At 37.5% G+C, this 19746-nt stretch overlaps 2 protein-coding genes across 2 annotated transcripts in view; both read left to right on the top strand.

The window, feature by feature from the left end:
* The first annotated feature begins 1124 nt into the window (after nucleotides 1-1124).
* Nucleotides 1125-11238, top strand: ythdf2 (YTH N6-methyladenosine RNA binding protein F2). Its single transcript, XM_028438631.1, has 5 exons — nucleotides 1125-1606; nucleotides 4036-4115; nucleotides 5409-7106; nucleotides 8379-8444; nucleotides 10172-11238. The coding sequence occupies exons 1-5, from the start codon at nucleotides 1558-1560 to the stop codon at nucleotides 10193-10195; spliced, it is 1917 nt and encodes a 638-aa protein (XP_028294432.1). The 5' UTR covers nucleotides 1125-1557; the 3' UTR covers nucleotides 10196-11238.
* Nucleotides 11239-16061: 4823 nt separating this feature from the next.
* Nucleotides 16062-19746, top strand: part of msrab (methionine sulfoxide reductase Ab) — an 82668-nt gene continuing 78983 nt past the window's right edge. Inside the window, exons 1-2 of the mRNA XM_028438674.1 lie at nucleotides 16062-16128; nucleotides 18196-18380. Of these exons, the coding sequence (XP_028294475.1) occupies nucleotides 18278-18380 (103 nt within the window). The 5' untranslated portion in view covers nucleotides 16062-16128; nucleotides 18196-18277. The remainder of the gene's footprint in view (nucleotides 16129-18195; nucleotides 18381-19746) is intronic.

Raw genomic sequence — 19746 nt, 5'->3', positions numbered from 1 at the left:
GGCCGGTTTGCATTCGTGTTGTGACCTGTTTGCATTTGTGTTCGTTTCTGTAAATGCATTCACCTGACACTTCCCAGCCACCGTACCATGTGACTATATGTGTGAAAGCACCCTTGGTGTCACTGTTGTATTAGCATTTTTCAGTGATCGGTTGCTACTGTCTTTGGAGAGCAAAGGTGTGCATGTAGCTGTGGGATGGGGCAGGCAGCGGGGGGTGCAGTGTTTACGACAGTGACATAACCAAAAGGGACTTTTAGGGGTAGCGCTAAGCGCAAGTTACTTAGTTCTGCTTCAAGAATACAAATGTACCAGATGTCCGTCATATTTTTCATTGAGGAGTCAGCAGTCACGTGACCTGATGTCAGCCCGTTGAAAAACTGGGCGGAACATGGACCCTCAGCGTCAAAAATGTACCTTGTGCGTCGAATACTGACGCTAAGGGGTCCTGACCGATCGTCAATTTGTGACGAGTTGGGAATGAGACTATGTTGCACTCAAACGTGTGATTCACTCGTGGCTCTGAGGCTTCTCAGCATTAGTGATAAGTCTCCACGCTTGAATTGATACTGCTCATGTCTATGTAAAGGATCAGCCTATCACTTAACTGGCTCCGCCTTATGTGCTTTGACTGACAGACAGAGTAATTGTGCAGAAAAACGACAATATGAAATAAAAAAAGGCCATTGTGGAAAAGGACATTATGAAAAAAATATTTTGGAAAAAAAAAAAAGTTTGTATTTTATAAAATATTGGAAAATGAATAAAAAGTCATTATTTTAAAAAGTATGACATTGTTAAAATAATCATTATGAAATATTCAATTATATTAAAATAACAATAATTAGATGTTAAAGACTAATAAAACATATTTCATAATAATTTCACCTTATTTTACAATTTAATGGCCATAAAATATATTTGTTTGTTATTTGTCAAAATGGTACTTATTTTAAAATGTTGTTTTTATTTATTCTGTTATGAATCTTTTGGGCTTCCATACATGTTTACACCTCCAATTAAAAAATATTTCAAAGTTTCTAACAGTGTAGGTGGTTGTTAGCATGTTACCCTCCGCACCACCAGGGGGCGCATGTTCCCTGTGAATAAAGGCCATAGTGGGTCTGACGAGGCCGCCCAGCCATGTTGAGGAGTTTGTGAAGCAAACTGCAGCCCGCCATTGTGTAGACACAGGCTGTGTAGAGAGATAAGGGCGCTCGGCTTTAAACTCTTCCGCACCGGACTAGTCTCCTTCCCCTCTGCGTTCACTGTGGGGTAGCTCCGTTACACGGGCCCTGCTGGGGGAAACTCAATGTCCGCTATTGTCCTCCCTGAAAAGGTAACGATAGGTATTTTCCTGAGCATAGACCCGTGCCACATTTCGACGGCTATAGCGAGGATAGCTTAGCTTAGCATAGCAGCGGAGGCAGCGACTGTGGCTCAGTAGTAGTAGTAGTGCAGTAGGCCGCATCACCTGCTAACGAAGCTGACTGCTGCTGTAAACACACGTCTCTTCAACTATTTTTCTCCACATCTTCTCTTCTCATAAATCAAACCTTCATGAATCACCTGGACCCAATCCAGAGACCGAAAGGCCAAGCTAATAAAGGTAAGCGCGGAACGCCCGAGCATCAGCCTCCGTAAACGCGGATTTTTTTTAAACACGTAGCGTCTGCTTTTTAAAACCCCACCTGACGAACTATAGTGACCAAAAACTTCATATTACACATCATAAAGGAGAGTTTTGTGATTTATTCACGTAGTTTTCCACACATCTGAAGTCGTCAGGCTCCCACAGGTAGCATGAATCAAGCTAACATGCTACTACCTGCAGCACATCTGCAGTCTTTCCTAAGCGCTTATTATTGTTCTAACAAGTGTGTTTTGGCCTCTGCAAACAGTTTGTGGCTCTGAATTTTAGCCAATTCCCACTAAATTTACTAAAGTTTGAGTCTTAGCGGATGAAAACTGTCCAGTCGCAAACACAGATGCTAACGCTAGCATGCTGCTAGCATTAACCCGAAATGACACGTCTTTCCGACGTTCATGTGCACAGACAGGCCTCAGCTTCTCCTGACACTGTACTGTCTGCTCTAAGGCCAACACACACATGTCAGAGGCCTCAGATGTTGTCTTATTGTTATTAATATATATGTCACAGCAATGGGGATGTTGGAAAACTGACTGTTCTATTTGCATTAAAGCATGCGTAATGTAGAGTTACTGTAGCACTAAATAAAATAGGTGGGACACTGTCATCATCCCTGTATAGACAAAGTTGTGCACAGCACCAGGTTAGATTATGAGATGTAAACAATGAGCTTTGTGCTGCTTCACATTAATAGGGCTGGTCAATATGGACCAAAAATCATATGTCGATATTTTTTCTCAAAATAATGAGTTAAAAAAAATGTAGATTTTTTTTTTTTTTTTTAAATCATAAAAGTCTTACCAGAAATACCATTCTATGTTAAATTTCCTGATGAAAACTGCCACACAGACAAGTTTATTAACAAACAGCAGAAAAAAGATTAAAAACATGGTGGGGATGACACACGTATATATATATATATATTGACAGAGACAGTATTGTAATTTTCTATATTGCCAAAATGGAAAACTCAATATATCTTGAATTTTGATGTGTTACCCAGCCTTAATTTATGATAATCTCAATTTCAATTTTTATTTTTTAGGGAAAAAAAAGAGAAAAATCTCTAAATCAATAAAGTCTTATTAAAAATACAATTCTGGGTTAAATGTAAGGATGTAAACAATGAGCTTTGTGCTGCTTCAGAATGATAGGGCAGGGCAATATAGGCCACAAATCATATTGATATTTTTTCCTCAAAATTGTATGATAAGCATCCTAATAATTTTTCTTAAAATAAAAATAGAAGAAGAAAACGGGGCAATTGTCTCTATATTTTTTAACTGAAATAATGTGCATCAACACTATCTCCACGCAGCAAAAATGTACATCATCAATTATATCAATCCATCGGCCAGGCTATTGACATATGTTGATTGATCGGTGATAACTATAATGGGCCTTAGTTTGGCTCTCTGGTGGACGCGATTGGAAATGAGAACACAGGGTCAGGGAGTTCAGATTAATATTGACTGGATTAATCACTATTTGATTATGATTGTAGGGACTGCAAATTAATTGATGCATCTCAATGCACATTTCCCCTTTTTTCCTCACTGTGACCTCCAAAAAAAACAGCATTTACTTTTACAAACAGCAAATTCACTTCAAGATATCTGTAAACGGTTGAGTTAAAACTGCATGGTAAAGTACCAAAGTATCAGCATCCTGTTCTACTTTATATCTCGTAAACTAAATCAACACCTTAACCATAGTGCTTTATCCCTTTAACATTATTTAGTGTATTTTACCATTTAAACAATCGATTATTGAAAATCTATCCATGGATAATAATGGCGATGCATCAGTGATTTTTTTTTTTTCCCACCTTGGACGTATTCAGGATAAAGATGAAAGATATATTTAACAATGTTAATAATGTTGTAATATTTTTGATTGGATGAGTATGGGCAGATTTTCAATATGTTTCTTCCACTTTTTGTGGATTTCATCGCTAAAGTTTAATGCTGCAAATGTGCTCCTTTTGAACTAAAAAATAAATAACAGCTCTCTTATTACCTTTTTCTTGCTGTTCAGCAGTTTCTAGATCCCCCTTAAGCTAATGTAATTCAGTGTTGGGTCTTTAGTGTGTAATTTGGCTGTTTAACGGCACATTAAGTAACAACACATCTAATGAACCTTGAGAACTTTTCCCTGCTACGTTTTCAAAATGAAATAACTGCGTGTTATCTCTAAAGTTCATGTGTGGCGAAAACAAATACAGTCGTCTTATACTTCTTGCTCCCTGGCTTAAAATGTCTGAAATAAGATGATAAAATGTATTTATTTTTCTTTTAATTGTGACGATATCTAGCTACTTGAATGACTGCAGCAACACAAACAAACGTGTGAACTCTTTGTTTACATCGCTGTTGTTTTCTCTTCAGTGCAAAACGGAGCTGTGACCCAAAAGGATACTTTGAATGACGATGAGTTTGAGCCTTACCTGAGCACTCAGGCCAGACAGGTAAGACCTGGACCAGTGTTCCCTCCAAATACTAACTTTAGTTCTGTATTTTTTTTTTAAATTTTTTTAAATTATTTTCTATTATTCCTTTTAGCATACTTTGTGTTTTTCATTATTATAATTTTAAATACTTCCTTTATTGATTTATTTTCTAATTTTTTTAATTTTTTTTTTAATTGTTCCTTTTAATAACAATGACAACATGTCCATAACATCTTTTTCTTGTTGTGCTGTAGCGCAAAAACTTTCAATTAATCTGCAGTGGGTTATTGAACATTGCTTTAGCTGTGAATAAAATACATATTTTTAAAATGAAACAAAGAACAGAACATTTTTATTTACACAACCATGACTTGACAAGAAATTGCATTTTAAGGCATTGAGTGATACTTTTGAGTTTTAAAAAACAAGTCATCTATCTCTCAATGAGGATTAGATACTTTAATCAGAAACTATACAGTGGATGAACTTTATGCAGTTTTATTTTTATTTACGTGAGTAATCTCATAATTTCTCTTATCACTTGTCATTTATACGATCTTTGGATAAGCATGCATGTTGGTTTTTCTTTTGCTTGATGATGACGATGCAGAAATGTTTGCGTCATCATGAATGTCAATAATATGAAAAGCATGTTTTGGTTCATTCTGAGCTTTTTTGGACTAAAGGGAGTTTGATTATCTGAGTTTATTAATGTTTATTCACGTCTACATACATGTGTATCTATTGTTGATTGGAAAAGTATGATTATTGGCTAGAGGTTAAGTTTAAGTTAAATCAAGGAGGTTTTGAGTGTTCCTGTAGGGCTGGAAGAAATGGACCAAAACTCATGTCAATATTTTTCTCAAAATGCAAGTTACTTTATAAATCTTTATTTTTAACACAAAGTCTCACAAGAAAGATGATTCTGGGTCAAATTTGCTGATGCAAAATGCCACACAGGCCTGTTTATTAACAAACAGCTCCACAGTTTGTGCCACTTTAGTCTTTTTCTTCTCTAAGTGACAGCACGTATGAGTGAGTTCTGTAGTGTGCTTTGTTTTGGGGAAGGTCTGGGTTAGGATGCACTCAGAAATCCTGAGAAGTAAAGAAAGCAGCATCTCCTAAAACAAGTATTTTAATATAAAATAAAAATGTATCGATATAGATGATATTGTCATTTACTATATCGCCAAAATAGAAAACTGGATATGTCTTGAGTCTCGATGTATTGCCCACGCCTATGTTCTACCTTAATTTAATGACAATGACTTGTTATTCCACATTTCTGAATCTCTTTTCCTCTGTCCGTAGAGCAATGCCTATACGGCCATGTCGGACTCCTACATGCCCAGCTACTACAGCCCCTCCATAGGATTTTCCTACTCCCTGAATGAGGCAGCATGGTCAACAGGTGGAGACCCCCCCATGCCATACCTGGCCTCCTATGGACAGCTGAGCAACGGAGAACCCCACTACCTCCCGGACGCTATGTTTGGCCAGCCAGGCCCCCTGGGGAGCAACCCGTTCCTCGGCCAGCACGGCTTCAACTTTTTTCCCGGCGGCATCGACTTTTCAGCGTGGGGCAACAGCAGTTCTCAGGGACAGTCGGCGACGCCCCAAAGCTCTGGCTACAGCAGCAGCTACGCATACGCCCCCAGCTCCCTGGGTGGCGCCATGATAGACGGACAGTCGCCGTTTGCGCCGGCCGCTAACGAGCCCCTGAACAAGGCACCCGGAATGAACAGCCTGGACCAGGGTATGGCCGGGCTCAAGATCAGCGGCACTGCACCCGGGGGGAACGCGGACATAGCTCCTAAAGTGGTTGGCTCGGGATTAACGGGTGGGGGTCCCCTTGGCCCTGTGTCGTCTGTAGGACCTCCCAGTATGCCTCCCGTCTCCATAGCGCCCGCCAAACCTGCTTCCTGGGCCGACATCGCCAGCAAGCCGGCCAAACCTCAACCCAAACTGAAAACCAAGGGCGGCATGGCCGGAGCCAACCTGCCGCCCCCGCCCATTAAACACAACATGGACATCGGCACGTGGGACAACAAAGGCAACATGCCTAAAGCTACCGCTCCTCAGCAGATGTCTGCTGGTCCCAGTAACGGGCAGCCGACCAATCAGGCATCTCCACAGCCCGGGGGTTCTGCTGTGGGGAATGCACAGATGCCCCTCACTAACGGACAGCTCGCCCCACCCGTCCCTCACATGGGGCAGCATCAGCTCTCAGCCAGTGGACAGCCAGGAATGGCCCCCATGTCTCAGCCCCCTCTTTCCCAGGGTCCCTCTCCCCTAGCACCGGGCCAGCAGCAGCAGCAACCGTCTCAACCCACGCGTTGGGTCCCCCCACGGAACCGAGCCAACGGGTTCGGGGATCCCAGCGGGACGGGCCAGTCTCCCCCTACCTCTACAGGGGTAGCCATGGTTTCTGGCGTTCCCTCGGAGCCCCACCCCGTTTTAGAGAAGCTGCGCATGGTTAACAATTACAACCCCAAGGACTTTGACTGGAACCCAAAACATGGACGGGTTTTTATAATCAAGAGCTACTCTGAGGACGACATCCACCGCTCCATCAAGTACAACATCTGGTGCAGCACGGAGCACGGCAACAAGAGGCTGGACGCTGCCTACCGCTCGCTAGCGGGCAAAGGGCCACTGCTGCTACTGTTCAGCGTCAACGGGAGCGGTCACTTCTGTGGCGTGGCGGAGATGCGTTCGCCCGTGGACTACAACACGTCAGCCGGCGTGTGGTCACAGGACAAATGGAAGGGCCGCTTTGACGTGCGCTGGGTCTTTGTCAAAGACGTTCCCAACAGTCAGCTCAGGCACATTCGATTGGAGAACAACGAAAACAAGCCGGTGACCAACTCTCGGGACACGCAGGAGGTGCCGCTGGACAAAGCCAGGCAGGTGCTCAAGATCATCGCCGGATACAAACACACCACCTCCATATTCGATGACTTCTCTCACTATGAGAAGCGTCAGGAGGAGGAAGAGTGTGTGAAAAAGGTAACTATGGATGTACCGATTATGACGCTGCATTAAAGTCCGTTGTTTTTGTATCAAAACGAAAACAATGCTGTATTGATTGATCAATGGGTGCAGTGATGTCCACACTCTGTGGTAGAGGATGTGGGCGGGGCTAGAAGCGCTGCGACAGAAAGCGTTCAAACTTAATTCATCAGTTGCTCTGTTTATTTTATGTCACAGATATAACTATTTTACAGTGTTCAGTTTCCACTTCTCTGGAATGTTCTGGACTAAGTGCTGTTTCTTATTTTAATTCAAAAAGATGTGTTTTAGAAAGTTTACAAAAATCCTGAAAAGCATGAATGTAGCTTAGTTAAATTTAAGTTTGTGCTTTGTGATCAAAGCAATCATAACAATCTTTATTCATATTACACATTATGTTAGCACTCAGTGATAGAAATAATAATATATATTAAGCTCATTTATTGTTTCCATTGAGTCAGTCGTATACCAAAATTCATTTGAATTGGAGAAAATGTGTTTTAGTGTCAAATATTGTTCAAGATTAAAGAATTACAAAGTCTGTAATTGATTTAAATTTTTTTCATCAAGTCCAACCTCTGCAGAAGATATGATTGCAATATATTTGTTTTCACCCTGAACAGTTTACGTATTTCTCCGCTGTTTAATTTTGAGAATGGTTTAAGGTGTTTACATTTGATCACTGTCGGAAAAGTTGAAAATGCAGTCAGTGAAATTCCTAATGCTGTTCCCTCGTGTTTGATTTTGTTTTTCATATTTGTAAAGTGAAAGTATAAAGAGTCAACTGTGAGAAGAGAAACTATTCGTATAATTTTTTTTATAGTTTGGTGTGTTAAAAATACTCTAATTTGAACTGTTGTTTTCTCACCACATTCAGGACGTTGTTATATAAGCTGTAAAAGCTTTACCCAAACCATCAGCTGTTATTAATCATTTATTGAAGTTATTTCTGAAGCCATTTCTGCACTTAAATGCTTCTCTTATGGTTTAATGTGTGAGAGTTGGTTCTAGAGGGCTGCTGTCCTGAATAATAAACATTGTGTGGGTTAATAGAACCTCCAGCCCTGATGGTGTTAATAACTGGACAGGAATGACTATTAGTATTTATGTTGATATTCATCACTAAGTAGTGGACAGGTACTTTATTTTTTCTTTGTGTATTAGAGTTTATACTTTGTGTAGATAAACCAACAGTTTAGCGTCTGGTGTCAGTGTTTACTTTCACTCCCTGAGTTATGTTCCATTTCCTCTTCTGTGTGTGTGTTGTAGGTGGAGGTCCAAGGCAACGAGCCATATCCCAGCAACCCAAGCAACAGGAGTCATTACAGGATTCAGGTAACTGTCATCACATCAGAAAAAAAACATTGTGTTTTATTAAGGCGGGAAAATAATGCAAATAATTGTGGGAATTCTTTCTTTTTCTTCCAACCATATTTTGACCTGCCACTGCTCGGCCAATTCTTAACCGATCTACACCATTCAAATATCAAATGTTCCAATGCATAATGCTAATGCTCTGTATTGTAATTCATATAATATTAGCTATTATGCTTTTACTGTAAACTGCTATATCTGTAATTTTTAATTCTGAGACACAATTTTTTAGCCCCAAAATATTGTCAATTTTTTAATCTACAAATCTATGTACTTTTTATAGGTTGAACGTTGACAAAACAGATTTATGATTTTTTTATTTTATTTTATCGACTGTCATGATGCATGTAGATGTTAACCGATTTACACTATTCAAAGATCAAAATGTTCTGCTGCTTAGTGACAATGATATATAATTTGTAAAATGCGAACTCTTAGTTTTAATGGAATTAAAAGCCTCACTTTCATCAGTCTGCCCCAGGGCAGCTGTGGCTACAATAGTAGCTTGCCACCACCAAGTGTGGGGTGAAAGAATAATGCCTTAATTCTGTAAAGCGCTTTGAGTGACTATGAAGTGCCATATAAAATCCATTGCATTATTATTTAGGGTTTTATGCCAATTATGCTGCTTTTGCAAGCCATAGAGTGCTTGATTAGGTCTGCTAGAGTGTGACAGCTGCTGCTCATGAACTTTTAGGAAAACTGCTGTTAAAGCTTTATAATCCTGCAGCTACAGCCATAATTTCTAGCTTAAAATGTTGCTACAATAATCTTTTTTCTTAAAGTTATAGTGGGAATGCTTAGCATCCACCCCTTACTTTGCATCCACAAGTAGAACTTTTACCCTCTGACTCCTACGGGTAGCTTTAGCTCAGTGTGATCAGAGCCTGCTTCTACCTTACAGTGAGCATTAATCAAGAGAACCCTTTATTGGCAATAAACACAAGCAGCCAAAGTAGTTGGCGACTATTTTTTGCATTCCCACTTGCATTGTCATGGCAATGTAAATTTTTCTAGTTGCTTGTGCTGTTCAGGGAGGATATTTGTGTAGTTGATTATTGGCTTTATTGACATCAGATCTCAGCTGTTTGCAACGCTTGCTAAAGCTAACCACTAAACTGCTGGTTTTATGGCAAAAAACTAAAGCTCAGTCCTTTTTAGAAGGTGAAGTGTCTTATTGTGTCATCTAATGTCAGCTGTTGTGCAATAATTGACTTGTTTTGAGTCTCTGACCACCCGATTAAGATGAAAATTTGTGTAAATTTGTGATATTTTCCCTAAACACGCACTTAAGGTAATATTCAGGTTCTAATTACAGTTTACAATAACAATATTGCCATTTTCCTTTCAGGAAGCACATTCTGTATTTTCTGTTAGTTTTTTTGTGATAAAATTGCTGGCCTTACCAATGCTTTGTGTAATGCTTATAATTCAACTAGGATAGCTTGTACTTAAAATATGTTACGTTTCATTTGTTCAGACAACTTTTTTCAGGAAATTGACTTTGATCTCCTGACATCAAAGGAGATCAAAGGTGTCTGCTGATCGCTTTGTGTCCTGAGGGTTAATGTTGTTTGAATGAATGAAACCTTAACACATTTAAAAGACGAAATCATCTTTCTGGGATTATTAGCTTGTTTTCGACTTTATTCTGTTAATGTATGACATTGTGTTTTTATTTTTTTCAGGAGCGCCAGGCACGAGTCAAGTAACAGTGGATGCTTTGATCAAAGGACTCCATGGTGCTCCCTAAAGCCCTGCACCCCCCCTCCCCAACCCCCCACCACCTCCACATCACCAACAACAGATCTTTAAGAAATTCTACGTGGGGTTAAAAATCAAAACTGAGGACAAAAAAAAAAAACCTAAATGAAGACTTTGATTTCTTTTGACTTTAAAGACTTACTTCGAACTTGTAGTAACAAAAAATGGAAACGATTATTATTAATAATAGGACTACAACTAAATGCATAGCATCTTTAGGTGAAATCTTTTTGCCCTGCCCCCCATTCCACTACATATGCGTTTACCTGTGTATGCTGCTTTTCATTCATTCTTTCTTTCTTTCTTTTTTCTTTTTTAAACGAAAGGATCATCTTTTGTTTTATGGTCCAAAAGTGAGTCTGTAAATGTCTTACACACAAACACACCACACACACACACAATTGAAATGTGGCTAACGATGACGTCCTAAAGTGAAGAATGGGCAACCCGACTCATTTTCTTTGTAAAGCCAACTCTCACCTCCATTTTCCAAGGATTCTCTGTAATCCAGTCTTCTTCACACGTGGATATTTTTTTTTATCGCACGTCAGATTCAGTTTGCACATGCGCCACAGTTTTGTGTGAGAGCTGCAGATGTTCAACAAGGCTCTTATTTTGGTTTCTCGACTCTTTGGATCGTGTGTGTGCGTGCGTGTGTGTCGGGGATGCATCCTCAGGAAGAAACCAGGAAGTGGGACTGACGTGTTTAAAAAAAAAAGCAGAGGAAATTAAGTTGAGTCTCACTCGCTGTATAATTTCATAATCTAAAGAAGGAAGAAGAAGAAAATAATTAGCTTGTCATCCGTCTTAATTTACTCATTTCTTTTTGTTTGTTTTTGTTTTCATGGACAAGTTTCTAAGTCGTTTCTAAGGCCTGCTCTGCTTGCTACTTTTTGTTTTTCCTCTTTTCTAAAGACAGTAATGCGAGTGGCCTTGCCCCCACTCTTTCTATTAATCAGTTCAAAAGTAATAAATGTGGTTATATTCAGCAGAACTGTGTTATTATCCTCTTGTTTTGACCATATTTCTCATGTTTTTGTCTTGGGTTCCACACACGGGTTCTTCCTCTTCCTCTTTTCCGAGACTTTTCCACCGCAGCACATCTTTAAGAACTCACTGTAATCCCTCTTTATGTTTATTATCTTCATCTCGTTCAGCCATCGCACGCTTCTCTCATAAAAACCTCGACCACTTTTCAGAATGAATTTGTTGGGGAATTTCCAAACATCCTCCTTTCGGAACTACTGGCTTTTTAATTTGTGGCATAATAAAGATGCTCCACAAGGTCACGTGGTGTTTCTCCTCATTGGGCTGTTTCAGATAGGGCTGGGCAATATATCGAGTCAAGAGTTCTGTTTTTGCAATACAAAAAATTACAGTATTGCCTATATTGTAGGGCTGGACAATGTATTCAGATTCAAAGAATATGGAGTTTTTTTTTATTTTGGGATTATAGGAAATTTTAATATTGCATATATCATTGTTTTGTATTAAAATACTTGTTTTTTAGGCGTCACTTTTGCTACTTAGCACAGTTAGATGATTGCTCAGTGCATCATCACCTAGACCTTCCCCTAAACAAGCCACGCTACAGAACTCACTCACACGTGCTGTCCTTTATAGGCGAAAAAGCTAAAAGTGGCCCATAATGTGAAGCTTTTATTAAATGTGCCTGTGGGGCATTTTACATCAGCAAATTTAACCTGGAATTGTCTTTCTGGTCATTTGACTTAAAATCATTAAGATTTATTTCGCCATTTTTAGATAAAATATAGATATATGAATGTTGGTCCATATCGACCATCCCTACCATATCAACATATATATATTCTTTTTTTTAATTGAAAAAATACTCATTTTAGGAGAACTAAGTATGTAAAGCACAGTTAAATTGATTTGAGTGCAGCCTAAACCAGACATACTACAGAACTCACTCACACGTGCTGTCCCTCACAGGAGGAAAAAGCCGAATGTTTGCCTGTGGTATTTTTGCATTAGCAAATTTAACCTGCAATAAAGTGTTAATAGAATATAAGATAATTCCAGAGGTTTAATAACCTTTTTAGGTCGTGACCCCATTTTGATATCTCACATTTCTGGCGACCCCACAGACGTTTTTATTTTTATTTTCTAGAATTCTTGATTTTTTGATCAAGTTTGTGACATTGCGTTCATTGTTACGAGTAGTAAGTATTAATGCACAAAGTGTCAAGATGTTTTAATATTGTATTTTATTCAAAGTAGATTAATATTTGAGAAGGTGAAAGTATAGAATACAGTTATTTGAGATTGTGTGGTAGTTTAATTTGAAAAAGAATAATAACTTTAAAAAATTAAGTTACACTTCGCTTAAAGTTCTACACGTAAAGCTGACATTACGCTGTCATTAGTATTAATAAGGTGTCATGGAGACTGTCATTAAGTGTCATTGGCTAAATTATGACACCTTTGGAGCTATGTTGGCATTTTTTGGGATAGGTGAAGGGATCTAGCGGGTTAGGGTAACAGACAACACTTATTCATGCTAGTGACAGCGTAATGTCAGCCTTCATGTATAAAACTTCAAGTAAAGTGTTACCAAAATTAAAATTTATTTGTAATTTTTTCTTTAATTTTGATATAAATTTTAAAAAATAAATTTGGTCAAATACTAGAAATTTTAGGCCCCCAAGATTGAAATACACTGCTTTATTGAGAAAATATCAAAATGTTTTTTGTATATTGCCATTTTGAGAAAAAATATCGAGATATAAAGTTTTGTACATTTTGCCCAGCCCTAGTTTCAGAATGACTTATTGTTTTGCTGTAAAAGTTGGGACTTTATTCTCCGAACACAGCTGGATCAAAAGCTGGAATTTAAAAACATGACTTGGCTTTATATTCTTCACATACGTGAACATTTTGGGATCGGTCTTTATCTAACTTCTTAGTAATTTGTGTTATTTAAAGTCCACCATTTCTTCCACTGGGCTGTGCAGCTGCACTTACCCGTTTAAACACCAGAGGGCGACAAAGGACAGTCTCAATCAAAGCATGTAAAACATGGGTGTAAAACTCATTACATTTAGTTCAGGGGCCAAATATAAAGCAGTTTGATCATAAGTGGGCTGCAGATTTCATGTTGAAATACGAGCAATTTAAACATTGTGCCCTAGTTTGCACTTCTAAATATACAAAAAATACAAAATATGTAAGAAATGAACCATATCCAAGCAATATGTGACAGATATCAGTCCCAATAGGATCTCCACTTTAAATTAACTAGTTTTTGTGACCAATTTCTATTAATTAAAGGAAATATTGTGTCATAATTGTAGAAATATTGAAGGATTTTGTAAGAATTTTGAGTTTTTTTCCACCAGTTTAACAATAATTACTACCATAATGTGATATAACAGTTGTGTAGAATTTCATTTACACAATGTTTTCTCTGTCATCTTCATTTTCTCCCGCGGGCCAAATTGGATGCTTCAAAGGGCCGGATTTGGCCCCTGGGCCAGGAGTTGGACACGTGACTTAAAAGCTCTTTATATCACAGGTGGGAAAATTTCACGTGATTTTAAACCTTTTTGTTCATTAAATATTTGACCGTTACTGAATAAAAGGGACATTTAGAAAAAAATAATGTTTAATTCGTCTCCGTCTTAACTTTCTTGTACAAAAAGTGCTTTTATTTTTCCTTAAAGTTAATGCATCGTTGCAGTATGACTTCAGCAACCAAACATATATTTTCTGTAATCACTTATATTGATAATATTCAGGGTTTAATATTATCTGTCTGGTTATAGAGTGGAATTAAAATGAAAGAATAAATCAGTTTCCACTAAAATGTGGTTATAAACATTGTTCATTATGTACATGTACGCTATTTGATGTTATGTTCTACAAAGGGAATAATAGTAGTTAAAGTCTATACTTTCTATTAACTTAGGGCTCTTGTTGTGAAAGGCTTAAAAGGGAAGTTGAAAAAAAAAAAGTTCGTTTGCTCTCTTCACCTTTTTCAAGAATTTATCCAGTGAAAAAAAATATATCTTGCTTTGTGTATTTGTTGCAGATTAAAAAAAAAAAAAAAACATTTTAAAGTTTTTAAATTGAAAAAATACATATAATTTGATGTGCTCTCTTAAACTGAAATTGCTGGAAAATGTGAACAATAGATTAGATCAGTATTAACTTAGGGCTCTTATTGTGAAAGGCAAAAAACAAAAAAAGGAAGTTGGAAAAATAAATATTCATTAGCTCCTTTTTTATTCTATTTCGGAATTTCGCTTTTGAACAAAATATCCTTTGCTTTGTATTTGTTGCCGAATAAAATAGTTTTAAGTCTCTTAATTTGAAAAAAAGAAGAAGAATTTGTTGTTCTCTTTGTGCAATAAATGAAATGTGGTAAAATCAGTGTAAATAACAATCTGCTATAAAGTTTTGATTAAAGTAGTGCATTATTGGTTTTTTGAATAATCCAGAATTTAATCAATTTATTATTTTGAGCATGTGTGTGCTATGTCTCTGACTCCGCCCCTTTTGTCCATGAGAATATGCTGATTGGCTGATGTGATACACCTGAGGCAGCACTAATTGGCCCCTCCTACTTCCACTACCTGGACAAACGAGGCCTTGTTTCTCTTTGGGTTTTTTGGCCGTTTTTGTTATTTTTTCCAGTGTTTAACTTTAGCTAAAATATGGATCCTGTTCTCCATCATTCTCTCTTCATCTGGCAGAACGGTAATCTACTTCCTGTTTAGTCATGTTGTATATTTCTTAGTTTACCAAGTCTGTTTTTTGTTGCTTCCTTCTCCTGCAACAATGTTGGTAGTTAATTTATAGTTATTATTAATAAGAAAAGGCGTGTTAGCTTCAGTACGTTTGACTTTGACTCAACCACATTTATTTTTTTATCTGAATAATATCCACTGTTATCCAGGAAGTTTATTATTATTTGCTCCATAGAATATAGTCATCTTAAAGATGTAAATGTTTTAACCAGAAATATAAAATGAGTTAAAAGTGAGAAAAAATGGTGGAAAAGGTGGTAAAAAAGCACAGAAATTGATTAAAAGTTGGCAAAAACAGTGACAATTTTTATTAGAACATTAGTTTAAACTGGCAAATAATAGGCACGGCAACTCTTCACTATGGCTAAATTGGCAAAAAAGAAGCATGAAATATGGTGAAAAGTGACAATAATGGGTCAACATTTGTGACAGTAGGTGGAAAAGGTTTATAAATGCTGAAAATGTCTTTAAAGTTGAAAAAAATTGTAGAAAATGGTTTGAAATTTGATGGAGAAGTGTCAGAAATGGGGAATAATGTAGCAAAAATGCTTTAAAATTAGCCAAAATATGGCAAGAAAAAGTGATGAAAATAGGTTAAAATATGGCAAGTTTAATGTAGCTGCAGAAAAATCAGAAAATGTTCTTAGTTTCTTGAAGTTTGGTCCTGACCCCAAGGTTGAGAACCCCTGGTTCATGTTACCTTTCCTACAGCTGTAACAGTGAGGTACAGTAATGGTTACATACATGATTCTGTATCTATTTTTTTGTTTAGTATTTCTTTGTTCACACAGTGTTGGTATATTATTCCATCTCCTCAGGCTCTTTGCCTACTTTTTAAAACACTTTACCACGTCTGTATTAAACGCATCCTCAACCCAAATCACAATGGAGACGATTGTAAAGCTGCAGCTGTGATAAAAATCACTGTAAACTGACGCTTGTGGAGGTGGACATGTTGGACAAACTGTGACATAGTGATTACCCGAGGAAGTGGTTGAAGGGGGTGGTTGCCATGGTAACGCAGACTTCCTGTTTTTTTAAGGTGTCTTCTTTGTGCAGCTGAAGTGAGACGGATGATGGTGGCGTTGGATTCATGGTCTCCTTCCCTGGTAAGTGCAACGTCTGAAGTGTTACTGGTTTTATTTAGAAATAACGTCCTAATGGACAGAGAGAAAACAATAAATCAGCTTAAACAACAAAATAGTGTTTTTTATTTCCATCACTGAGTGCTAACAATGTGTAATGTTAATAAAGAATATTATTACATTGTTTACAAAGCACAAACTTAAATGTAACTAAGCTATATTCATTCTTTTCTGGAATTTTTGTAAACTTTCTAAAACAATGTTTTTGTGTAACCAGCACTTAGTACAGAACATTCCAGAGAAGTGGAAACTGAACATTGTAAAATAGTTAAAATATCTGTGACATAAATAAAATAAACTGATGAAGCTGATGATTTTAGTCTGAAATAGTTTTTCTACAATAATTTATCACTGACTTTGTTCATTTTTCACTGATGGACTTATTTATTTTGGCTCTGAACCCTGTCACTGAGACACTGTTTGCTCCACTAGGACCGTTGTTCCTGCTAGCTGCTACATGTTTAGCATTGAGGTGCTAGCTGCTACATGTTTAGCACTGAGGTGCTAGCTGCTACATGTTTAGCATTGAGGTGCTAGCTGCTACACGTTTAGCACTGAGGTGCTAGCTGCTACATGTTTAGCACTGAGGTGCTAGCTGCTACATGTTTAGCATTGAGGTGCTAGCTGCTACATGTTTAGCACTGAGGTGCTAGCTGCTACATGTTTAGCATTGAGGTGCCAGCTGCTACATGTTTAGCATTGAGGTGCCAGCTGCTACATGTTTAGCATTGAGGTGCCAGCTGCTACATGTTTAGCATTGAGGTGCTAGCTGCTACATGTTTAGCATTGAGGTGCTAGCTGCTACATGTTTAGCATTGAGGTGCTAGCTGCTAAATGTTTAGCATTGAGGTGCTAGCTGCTACATGTTTAGCATTGAGGTGCTAGCTGCTACATGTTTAGCATTGAGGTGCTAGCTGCTACATGTTTAGCATTGAGGTGCTAGCTGCTAAATGTTTAGCATTGAGGTGCTAGCTGCTACATGTTTAGCATTGAGGTGCTAGCTGTTCCATGTTTAGCATTGAGGTGCTTGCTGTTACATGTTCAGCATTGAGGTGCCAGCTGCTACATGTTTAGCATTGAGGTGTTAGCTGCTACATGTTTAGCATTGAGGTGTTAGCTGCTACATGTTTAGCAGTGAGGTTCTAGCTGATACATGTTTCACGTTGAGGTGCTAGCTGATACATATTTAGCATTGAGATGCTAGCTGCTACATATTTAGCATTGAGATGCTAGAGGCTACATGTTTAGCATTGACGTGCTGGCTGCTACATGTTTAGCATTGAGGTGCTAGTTGCTACATCACTAGTTGCTACATGTTTAGCATTGAGGTGCTAGTTGCTACATCACTAGCTGCTACATGTTTAGAATTGTGGTGCTAGAGCTCCGGTGATTAGCAAACTTTCTTGCACAATTTGTAAACAACCAGGCCTCAACAATATATTGAGAGTTTTGGTGATATAGAAAATTACAATATTGCCTCTAATGATATATTTTTGTTTTATGGCTTATTTTCTATAAAAATACTGTTTTTAGGTTGTAACAGAAAACCATTATAATCACAGTTAGATGATCACTGAGTGCATTCTAACCCAGACCTTCCACTTAAAAAGCCACTCCACAGAACTAGGAGAAGAATAGGAGAAAAAAATGTTCTATGTGGCTTTTTGCATCAGCAAATTTAACCCAGTATTGTTTTTCTGGTAAGACTTGATGAAGTTGAAAATATCAAGATGTACTGTATATTGTCATATCGAGAGTTCTACACACAACTGGGCTTTTATTTATTTAAAACTAAATTAACACCCACAAAGCACAGTAACGACTTCTCCTTGTGTTCTCTCATTGTAATGTGTATCAGAATAATTAGTATAATATATATATATATATATATATATATACAGTATATAGCTCTAGTTTATAGGGAATAAAAAGGAATTATATAGTTATGTTTGTTATAATTGCAAAACTAAAGGCACAAAAGAGGTGAAGGCCTTGCAGCTTTTTGAAGTGTGTGTGTGTGTGTGTCAACAGTGGCACGTGTCGTGTCTGAGGGGGACTCTCCTGTGACCCTTATCAGAGCGTCTCAGGGGACGTCGGTTTGGCTCCTCCTGGGATGCAAATGAGAGGCTTTATAGCAGACGAGAGGCGACGGGAGGGAGAAAGTGATGGAGGGAGGATGAACACAGAGAAACCACATAAAGTTCATCTGCTGCAGGGTGAGAACAAACAACAACAACAACCACTGAGTTCATTAGAGACGCTGAAGGTTTATCATCAGCCTCAGATAGAACAGTTCATCTCTAAATAATAGTTAGTTCTGTTATTTGATTGAAATTGAACCCAAAGTACAATAAGTCATACATAAAATACTCAAGTACAAGTAAAAAGTTGTTCCCTTGCATACAGTAAACATCTCATGCATAGTCTTGAAAAGAAGATCAAATCTTTATTTATTTTCCACAAAGGCATTGATATAAAATAAAAGGTTTGTCAATGTATGAATTATTTATAAAATAAGACCAATAAATTGATCAGAAATGGATTATGTTCAATGTGCCTTGAAATAGAAATGAATTAATAATTAGTAACGGTTGTGTGTAGAAGTGTAACAAATGACTTTAGCTCTTTTGTTCGGCTTTGATGTGATGCGTTTGATTGTTGTCTGGTTATTTTATTTATTTTGTAGTTTCACAATGTCCGTTGATCATTTTAAAACAAAACAAATAGTAATTTGTAGGGTGTAGAAATGTAATGAATTACTTTACTACTTTTAAAACATACTTCAGTAAACTGATTACTGACTTAGAAATCCATAAAAGCAACTCAATTACAGTAACGTGAGTATTTATAATCCATTACTTTCACCTCTGAAAACTGTGAGCTGTATTTTATACATTAAAAAAACCCACATGATTAATATCAGAACGATTTACCCTAGATTTGATGTAAAATTCAGATTCTGTTTTATATTTTCCTCTTCCACCTTTATAATGAGTAGAAAGTGTTGTTGGTGCGTTGGAAGGTCATGCTTGTGCTTTATGTTTCCCTCATTATCATAAGGCATCCGTCGCTTTCTTCCATTAGTGACGCTTCACCGTCGCCAGCCCGACCTCCATTTACAGGACTAAATTAGCTTCTTCTTTCACAAAACCTTTCTTATGGCTAACGCAACATAATAGAGGCAGCGCTGAAACACACTCAGTGCAAACGCCAAAGAAAAGAAATTGGTTTGAAGTGCTGGTTTAACAGCGTTTAAATCAACTATTTTCACATTTTATGTGTTTTTGAAAATATGACGAACATTCCGGATGTGTGCGACACAACAAAGGTTTTATTTACTAGAGCAGATTTAGGAAAATGTTGGCCTGTTCAAACAAAACATAGAATGACACAAAATGACAACAAAAGCACACAAAATAAATCTAAAAAGACACAAATGCACAAAATTATAACAAAAACACCTGCACACAAAAGAAATCCAAAAACACACAGAATAACAGAAATATACAAAATGAAATTAGAAATGCACAAAATGATTAGATTAATACATAAAATGACAATTAAATGCACAAAATTACATTA

This window comes from Gouania willdenowi, chromosome 22, assembly GCF_900634775.1.
Source record: "Gouania willdenowi chromosome 22, fGouWil2.1, whole genome shotgun sequence".
NCBI lineage: Eukaryota > Metazoa > Chordata > Actinopteri > Blenniiformes > Gobiesocidae > Gouania > Gouania willdenowi.
The sequence above is the reverse complement of the archived record's forward strand: the minus strand, read 5'-3'. Positions and strand labels throughout refer to the sequence as shown.

Excerpts from the sequence above, each read along its gene's own strand:
- ythdf2 (XM_028438631.1), top strand. The coding sequence starts at position 1,558 with ATGAATCACCTGGACCCAATCCAGAGACCGAAAGGCCAAGCTAATAAA. Across the intron at positions 1,607-4,035 it reads GAAAGGCCAAGCTAATAAAG|TGCAAAACGGAGCTGTGACC; the intron begins GTAAGCGCGGAA and ends TTTTCTCTTCAG. Across the intron at positions 7,107-8,378 it reads AGGAAGAGTGTGTGAAAAAG|GTGGAGGTCCAAGGCAACGA; the intron begins GTAACTATGGAT and ends TGTGTGTTGTAG.